The 9100-nt window shown below is 42.6% G+C and overlaps 2 protein-coding genes across 2 annotated transcripts; both read right to left on the bottom strand.

Annotated features, from left to right (window-relative positions):
* Nucleotides 1-1182: 1182 nt before the first annotated feature.
* Nucleotides 1183-4926, bottom strand: LOC133402818 (cytochrome c oxidase subunit 5A, mitochondrial). Its single transcript, XM_061676985.1, has 5 exons — nucleotides 4797-4926; nucleotides 2942-3058; nucleotides 1773-1894; nucleotides 1581-1694; nucleotides 1183-1507 (listed from the first exon to the last, which is right to left on the bottom strand). The coding sequence occupies exons 1-4, from the start codon at nucleotides 4867-4869 to the stop codon at nucleotides 1581-1583; spliced, it is 426 nt and encodes a 141-aa protein (XP_061532969.1). The 5' UTR covers nucleotides 4870-4926; the 3' UTR covers nucleotides 1183-1507.
* Nucleotides 4927-7836: 2910 nt separating this feature from the next.
* On the bottom strand, nucleotides 7837-8675 carry LOC133402929 (ribonuclease P protein subunit p25-like protein). The gene has a single exon (XM_061677263.1). The coding sequence runs from the start codon at nucleotides 8458-8460 to the stop codon at nucleotides 7837-7839; it is 624 nt and encodes a 207-aa protein (XP_061533247.1). The 5' UTR covers nucleotides 8461-8675.
* Between the last annotated feature and the right edge of the window lie 425 nt (nucleotides 8676-9100).

The following is a 9100-nucleotide window of genomic DNA, read 5'->3' as shown; positions in this document are numbered from 1 at the left end:
ATTATTCTCGAATAATACTTAGTGATTATGACTGTTCCATGATATCATGAATGCCTTGGAAATTCTTTTGGACCCTTCTCCTAACTGATACCTTTGAACAACGAGATCCCTTCTGATGCTGTGGAAGCTCTCTGCGGCCCATGCCTTGTGCTGTAAGATTCATTCATTCATTCATTCATCTTCCGGTACGCTTATCCTCACGCGGGTCGCGGGCTTGCTGGAGCCTATCCCAGCTGACTCGGGGTACACCCTGAACCGGTCGCCGGCCAATCGCAGGGCACCCATAAACAAACAACCATTCACTCTCACATCACACCTACGGGCAATTAAAAGTCAATTAACCTAGCATGTATGTTTTTGGGAAGTGGGAGAAAACTTACAAAATGTCATGAAAAGCCTATAACAGCTGAAATTTATTTTGGGTTAATTAGAGGCACTTTAAATTGTGGCAGGTGCATGCTGACACCCATTTAACGTTTGAATGTGATCGGGCAATTCTGAACACAGCCACATTCAGTTACGAGGGTGTGCTCACATATGCAACCTTATTTTTACTACCCCTCTCTAAGTCATTTTTCTCATTTAAATGACTAGTAGACAAAAGCTCTGATATAATTGACCTTGGTCTCATTTTTTTATAACAAAAAAAATAATTTTGAAACCACTGTAGACTTTTTATAATCAACTGTCGAATAGCTCAATTCCATCAATAAAAACAAACATTCTGATAATTAACAGCTACTGTGTTCAGTGGTGCATCTACAAATCACTAAAAAGCCAGCCAATGACAAGAGATCGTGGAGCAAGGTGGGCTTAAACACAAAACTGCAGATATATCCCCTGGTTGGGTAAGATTAATGCAGGCATACCAGATGCAGTTGGTGTTAAAAACTATGTTGTGGATGTTATGACCGGGTTAGACTTCAATCTTACAACAACAACAAAATGAACACTCGCTGTTGACAGAGGGAACATTCATTCAATTTTATTCCTTGAACAATATTAAATATTCACATAACACACCATTAACTACCAACAACTCATCACATCATTTGGTGGCATTAGTGTTTAGATGCTTTCATTCACGTGTTTGACCAATTATAATATGAAACCGATATGCCATTTGAACATGTTTATTTGATCAGCATTGAACAATGTCCCTGAAATGAAAACACTTAGAAATGCAATAGAATGGCTTTTTAATAAAGTGAAAATGCTGGCCTCTGGTGGCAACAAACGAACCTCACGAAAGCACATCCAAACAAGTGCAACCGCTCATAAATCAACTTGTAATGAATCTGTTGGGTCCAGAAGAACTTCTTTTTCTTTTAAAAACAGTATTCTGAAGTACTCGTAACACACGTTACAGATAAATCTTCCTTTATTAGGCTCGTCAATATTTTACAAGCAAAAGAACTTAATAAAGGAAAAATTAAATATCAGACAGATGAGGCAAACGTGGAGGTACGCAGATTCTGCGTTCTGAGGACATCCACCACCACTTGATCTAGAAGAAACACAAACAGCATTGCTGTTGACTGACATCAAATGAAAGAGTGAGGGAAGAGTGGATAACTCACTTAGACTTTGTCGATGCCGAGCTCTTCCGGTGTAGCGATTCCAAGCTCGTCTAATGTTGGCCTGAGTTCTTGAAGAAGGTATGGGTAGATCTCTTTGTGTGGGCCAGCTTTATCCTGAGGAAGAAACCGCCAGGACCCACTTAATAATCAATAAACAAAACCCAAGAAGGTCACCGCAGTGTATCCTGTCACCTTGACAGCTTCCAGAATTCGGATTGCACTGGCCAAGTCGTTTAACCTCCGACAAGCTCGCAGTGCCGCCTCGAGAATCTTTGGCTCAGGTACCAGATCGTAACCGATCAACGTGTTCATCCCTTAAACACACAATAATGACACACACTTAAATAAATATCATATTTCCTGGCAGCACGGTGGACTAGTTGGTTAGCAGGACGTTTCCACTCGTAGACTGGATGGTGTGTGTACATTAAACATTTCCTCCACACTCTGGGACCTTGATTTCCAAATGAAATGCAAAATGTACTTTCTTCTGAAAAGAGGTCTTGGGACCACTGGACAACAGTCCAGTACTTTTTCTCCTTAGCCCAGCACAGACGCTTCTGATGGTGTTTTTGGTTCAGGAGTGGCTTGCCACATGGAATTCTACAGCTGTAGCCCATGCCATGCAGACATCTGTATGTGGTGGTTCTTGATGCACTGACACCAGCCTCAGTCCACTCATTATGAAGCTCCCCCAGATTTCTGAATCTCCGTTGGTTGACAATCCTCAGGGCTATGTTCATCCCCGTCACTTGTGCACCTTTTCCCCTTCCTCTTAACACTCTGCTCTGTGAGCATCCAGCTTCTTTTGCAATTTCTTTTTGAGACCTTTTCTCCTTATGGAGGATGTCAATGATGGTTTTCTGCACAACTGTCAAGTCAGCAGTCTTCCCCATGATTCTGTAGCCTACTAAGCCAGACTGATACCATTTAAAGGCTGAGGAAAAACTGCGTTAATTAGCTGACAAGATTGGGAGCCTACAATGTTGAACTTTGTCATGATATTTTAATTTTGTGAAATACTGAATGTTATTTTTTTTGTCTTTCTGCCATATTCATCAAAGTTGAAACAAAGACTTGAAATATTTCACTGTGTGTGGTGAACTAATATAACATACAAGTTTGACTTTGAAACAAATTATTGAAATAAATGGACTTTCCCTCGATATTCAAAATTTTTTAGCACATACCTGTACATAAAAGAAGGCCGGAGCCTGAATTCAAACCCGCAACCTCAGAACTGTGAGGCAGATGTGCTAACCACCCGTGCACATAAACCTTGTGGCAAAAACAATACTGAAAGCTGCTTTAATGTGAATGTACCTAGGCTGATATGATGTCATGTCTGCCGATTAGTTTACCTTTTCTCAGCTCCCACGCATCGATGTCTTGCTTGTTGAAATAGGTGACCCAGCGCGCATCAAACTCCTCATCTGTCTCCTGTTTCCCATGTGAATAGCACCTTGAGGCCAACAGACCTGACAATGACACAAAACCTCCCTTTAACACACTAAAGCAGACATGTCAAGCTTCCGGCCCGCGCAGCAATTTCATCTGGACCGCGGAATCAATTTGAAGTCAACATGACATCGGCCCGCACAACAGCATCAGCCAAACGTGCACGTAATCCATGAGCAGCGTCTTCTTGTTTGTATGAACTATACAATACTCAGCGTTTTGGGATGCGACAGTCGGCCAATCAGGTACCAATTTCAAAGGAGTCACATGGCTACTTATGCATCCGCTTGTGCATTTTAAGTACTAGTAATTGTTACTGCTAATTTTGGAAGCTCTGTTTGTTGTTTGAATGAAGACACAAATTCACGTTTGTGTCAGCGCAAATCCGATCGCAAAAATTGAAAGTGACTGACGAACGACGAAGAGAACGCAGACGGACCTCTTATTTGATATAAGGCAATGACGTCTCAGGGTACTTTTCAGATTCTTATCGGGTGAGTTTTAATTAACGTTACCTACGTTTACGTTAGTGTTTATTCAAAGTTTTGACAAAGATGAAAATGTTCCTCGTGGTTGTTACGGCGCAAATGTGACTGCAAAAATCTCACAATCTCAGCAAGTGCTGGCGATCATATGTTACATTACTTGGATATTGACTATTTTTGGTGGTGTAGGCAAAGTATTTTGGTGAAAATATCAATGACTGTCTCAAGCAGCAGCTGCTGCCGACATCCCCATTTGGTTGTGCTGTAGCAGTTTGCTAATCTAATAAATTGCCCATAGGTGTGAATGTGAAGTGTTGTTTGTTTATATCTGCCCTGCGATTGGCTGGCGACCAGTTCAGGGTGTACCCCGCCTCTCACCCGAAGATAGCTAGGATTGGCTCCAGCACACCCGCAACCCTAGTGAGGATAAGCGGTAGAGAAAATGGATGGATGGGTATATAATACTATGATGAGGCAATGAAACATTTATATGGTATAGTCATAACAGCCCTTTGAGGGGAAACCGTACCAAAATGTGACCCGAAATGAGTTTGACACCCCTGCACTAAACTTGCAGTGGCAATGGGTTTATATTGAAGGGCACACTGTCCACAGTCAAGGGTACAGACAACCAGTAAAGTGGACATAGGAAAAATGCTGTCTAGTCTAAAAAAATATAACAGGATCAATGATGAGCTCCTGATAAAGCATGCCAATTACATAAATGGAAATGTATAGTTAAGGGCTTCCAGGTGCAGACCATTTAAAAAAGCCAGTTTTATATTTAAAAAAAAAAAAAAAAAAGATTTTTTTTTTAGTGTTACTTTATCGCGCAATAATTAAATATGTGCGAGGAATGCACACGTAAGCGTCATAAAAACACTTAGTGTTGTTCAAGTTGGGGGGGGGGGGGGGGGGAAGGTGACTTGAGGTATTAGCATTAGCAGCATTACCACTAGGCCCCACACACACACATACGAGCCTTTCCAACTGGGTCACGGCAAGGACACACACTGAGCCAAGCTCACCAGCGGGGCGTTAACAGACCACAACGCCACAAAGTCACATTTGACATGGCTCTTACTACTTCGAGTCTGCCCTCTTCACGCGAAACACAGGTAGCTGGAATTAGAGTGTCTGTAACCGACTGTAACAGTCGCTAATGTTAGTTAGCACAGGAGCCGCGAGGCTACCGTGATGTGTCCGCTATCAGTAACAACAACTTCTTCCGCTCCTAAAGCAACCGCGCCAGACGACTGATGTTGATAAATACCTTTGCAAGCCGGTTTCGTACGGGTCAAACTCCGAACACCGGAGAAAGACAGGCGGACGGCGGCTCTGAACATGATGCAGGACAGCCGAGCGGCAACCGACCGGTCACTTGTGATACCAGGACGCTGTGACGTCACACACTCATGGTGCGCATGCGCAAAGAAATACAAGCGCGAAGTACTCACACACTGCAATAGAAACAAGTCCAGATATATGTGTGTAAAAACTCTGAAATAACTGCAAAGGGGAGCTTGCAAGTTTCCCAAAAATCGCTTTTTGTCACATTTGTTAAAACTGGCAATCAGTTTTAACAAATGAAGTGATCTATGAAATGATCTGTGTAAAAAAAAAATTAAAAAAATCAGCCCTCTGACCCCATCTTGTACTTCCGGAATTATTTTTAAGAATCCACTGCATTCGAGGAAAAACAATCAATCAGAGAAAGAAGGTGTGACCCGAAGAAGCAACTCTGGACAGGGACAGCAGAGGGTGCCATATTGGTACATAGCTTGACATAACGTCCCTATGCAATGCTATGGAACACAGTACACACACACTAGTTCCAAAATGTGTGTGTGTGTGTGTGTGTGTGTATGTATATATATTTTCACTCACGAGTTCGTTTGAAGAAAAAAAAGCGAATCCTGAATCCTAATTTTCACATTCGAGTGAAAACGAATCAATGTATGTACAGTATTTTAGTCCTGCATAACTTCCTTTGTTTTCCTCCGCCGCCATTTTGACTGACTGCACATGGGCAGTTGTACAGTAGCGCCTGGAGCCAATCCGATGGATGACGGAAACATCTCCCCTGAGACGACAATCTCAATTGATGAGGAGGAGCTGTACGGATGTTCGTGGCAAACTGCGACCGCGGCAGATGAATTGGGTAAAGTTATGCAAAGATATTCAACACATCGTGGCAGATGATGGATGAGAGGTAGCCAGCTACCGCTAACTAGCAACTAAGCTAACTAGCTGGCTTTGTAGAAGCAGACGTTGCCAGCCAGTACGAATTTACACATTTTACAGCACCGGCTTAAAACAGAAACACGGCCACGATGCAGCGAGGGATCCTCGTTAAAGTGAGCCATTTTAAACTAAAAGGAAATTGTTTGGCAACCACTTATTTCAAAATAGTGCAAGGAATAAAGATTAAATTGTGATTCGGCAGTCATTTATGTCAATGCAGTTGGGGATTTACATACAGTAGCAGAGACACGAGGGGTTGAAAGTGGGAATAGAAGTGAGGCTACATTCAAATCTTGCTAGCAGTTTGAAAACTGCATACTCTACCTTTAAAGAAACCCAAAACTTAAATTTCTAAATACATGCAGTATATTTGAAGTTCTGAAAACCTCTGTAGAGACTGAGAACAATGTTTGTGTTTGGGCGACGTGTCTCGCGTGTGGCACGTTGTGTTGGGAGGCAGTGGCGACATCATCTGGAAGGACTTCCGCAGCTTCGTCATCTGAAATCTACACAAGAACTTGAGTCTAAAATGGGAAAATGTGATTTTTTGTTTTGTTTTACTTTTTCAGAAAATGAAGATGCATTCTTCATCATCGACCTTTTAATCAAAAACGTATCTTCACAAATGTAAATATAGTCAGCAATTACCTTCCTCTAGCCATTTTTACAATGATACAGTCTTTATGATGAAACTTCTGAAGGACTCTCCTAACAAAGAGGCTTTGAAAACGCTCAGTGTTTTGTCAAAAAATCTATTTATTTGTAAATGCTGTCCCTTACCCCCTGGCATAAAATGTTCTGTATGCACTTTGTATACAGGCAGCGGAGCCGGACGTCAACGCACGTCTTCGTTGGAGTGTCGGAGCTCTCAACGACACGTCCGCAGCAGCAAACTGAAAGAATATCTCAATCCTTGACCATTTTGAAGCTTGATTTCACATTCTTTGCGATATTTTCATCCATTCATTCATTGTCTGCCTTGTTAACAAGACTCTTTGCTGTTATGTGTCAAATTTAGAAGATTTGTTTATTTTCTGCTCTGTTTTGGGGGTCTTTCAGTTACATCGTTCCTTTTAGAGTCCCTGTTTGCATTCCACACACAATGGCCTCAAAATATGACTTTTCAACAATCTGTTAAATAGTCCCTGAACTGATCTTTTTTGATCTGGGAGGATTTCACTGTAATAGTCTTCCACCTGATCACCTTTAGGCAATTGAAAATCTCGGGGGCCCCCAAACAGCTCATAAAAACCTGAGCTATCAATCAAGTTAACTTTGATTCAAAGCATCTTTTATTGTTTTAATCTTAATTCTCACACTTAAAAGCACATCAAAATGCTTAACCAATCATGATCAAAATGTGTGCTCCCCTCCCATCGCATGCAATGGACTATTCCATCTTCTTACTGCACATATGCAGACTTGATTCCGGAAGAGAGTAGCAAAACAAGCTCGTTGGCACGTGAGAAAAAGATAAGCCTTACATATACATTATTATACAATTATACAGCGTATCAGTGTTTTTGCGTGGGCACACTTCTTAAAATGTGTTCACACGATACTTTTTCAAAATGAAAAAGAAACAGATTGGTGCCGTTTCCATGTGGACATTTCCTCAATGTTGAATATTGTTCTTATCCAATGCAGCAAACGTGTTGAGATGATTCACTTGCCAGATAATAGTCCTCAAGAAGGATTTAAAGGACTTTATCAAGCTCAGGAAATAGGAAAATGTTCTTAAATTCACACTATTTAGTTTGTGATCAACATTAACATTCAAAATTTGCAGTGCACAGATGTGGAGGGCGTCATTGCAAGGTTTGCCCTGGCTCCCCAAATGTCTGTTCGTACGCAGTCATTATTGGACATACGAAAAGGTGAAGGATTATATTCGGTAAATTGAACAAATGAATCTCCACATAGAGTAGTTTCACAAATTAACCTCTCAACATACCCATTGCCCAAGTTACTTTCTTGATATTGAGCAAAAAAAAAAAAAAAATCCCTTCACGCCACCATAGTGGGAACTGCGCTGGACAGAAATCTGTTTGGAGGCACAGCTTTGGAGATCATGGAGCATATTTGCTCAGGTCTTCCAGGCAGAGTCTCTTGGCTGACGTGGGGCAATGAGGAGATCTGAGCGTGCCGTTGCAGATCCCCGTACCCTCTGTGGGAGCGCCGGCTGATTGGGGAGGCTGGTATCCGGGCTCCTGGGGATTGAGAGGGTCTTTGGAGAGCAGGATACAGATGGCAGGGACTGTCCTCTGCATGGTTATACCTGGCCCTCCGTGTTGTGATCCTTCCCACACCTCATCCGCGGTCGTGTAGTAGAGCTTGGACACCTGGTGGAGCCCTTCCACTTTCCGTTTGAGGATCTCCACACAGGTGATCGTCTTGGTGACCCCTCTGGCCGAGCCAGTGAAGACCACCTGTCTCGGAGACCCTTCGTAGCTGTCTTGGCCCTCGCCTTGCATCCGAGCTGTTGCGAACCGCAGCAAATTGCGAATCTTGCTTCCTTCTCTCACTCGCATGTGGAGAAATGTTGTGGCGAGTCCAGGAATAGGATAGGGAGCGCTGTCTTCCGTGCGCCTAACTCTTCTGAAGTTGTTCTGATCAAGTGTAGGCGCTAAAGATTGAATGGCTGGGTTGGGTGAAGTATTTGAACGCACCATCTGAGCAGTGGGTTCTGTCATTGTTTAGAAAGTGGCCGGAATAGTCACAAATTCTGTCTCTGAGCTTTCAGCTTTGAATAATTGGTGTTTTCCTGGAGTGTTCCTCACAAGTGATCAGTTTTGTCATCCTAACTTGCATCTCCTGCCCATTCCGCATTCCCTTGTTCGGAGATGGTCGCAAAGGAGAAGAAAAAAAGGAATGTCTCTTCACCTAATCCCTCTGATGTGACGGAAAAGATGTCCTCGTTCTCTTCAGCACCGATGGCAGCTGATGCCCATAGAACACACACGAGGCTCCGACAGTAGAGTGGCACGAAGGGCTCTTAAAGGCACACGCAACATTTTGTCTGGTTGAATTCAGTCATGAATGTCATTTGTTGGATTTACAGGCAAACCTTTGTGAGACCCTGAAGCCTCAGTGCGGTTGCTCAAATTAAGAGGCTGCGGCTGGATACGCATGATTGAATGAGATGCAATTACACACACACTTGCAAATTGTTTTAACTCAAATGACTTTCCTTTTGCAAACATGTTAAGGTTCCTGTTTTACCATATTAGAGTGCGTTACATCCTCGATGCTTTTACTTATCCCTTGCACTATTTACAGGGAGCCATATGGTATTCAAGAAATGTCTTCCTTTGGGCCAACACAGACATTTGT

This window comes from Phycodurus eques, chromosome 5 (assembly GCF_024500275.1).
Source record: "Phycodurus eques isolate BA_2022a chromosome 5, UOR_Pequ_1.1, whole genome shotgun sequence".
Classification (NCBI taxonomy): domain Eukaryota; kingdom Metazoa; phylum Chordata; class Actinopteri; order Syngnathiformes; family Syngnathidae; genus Phycodurus; species Phycodurus eques.
The sequence above is the reverse complement of the archived record's forward strand: the minus strand, read 5'-3'. Positions and strand labels throughout refer to the sequence as shown.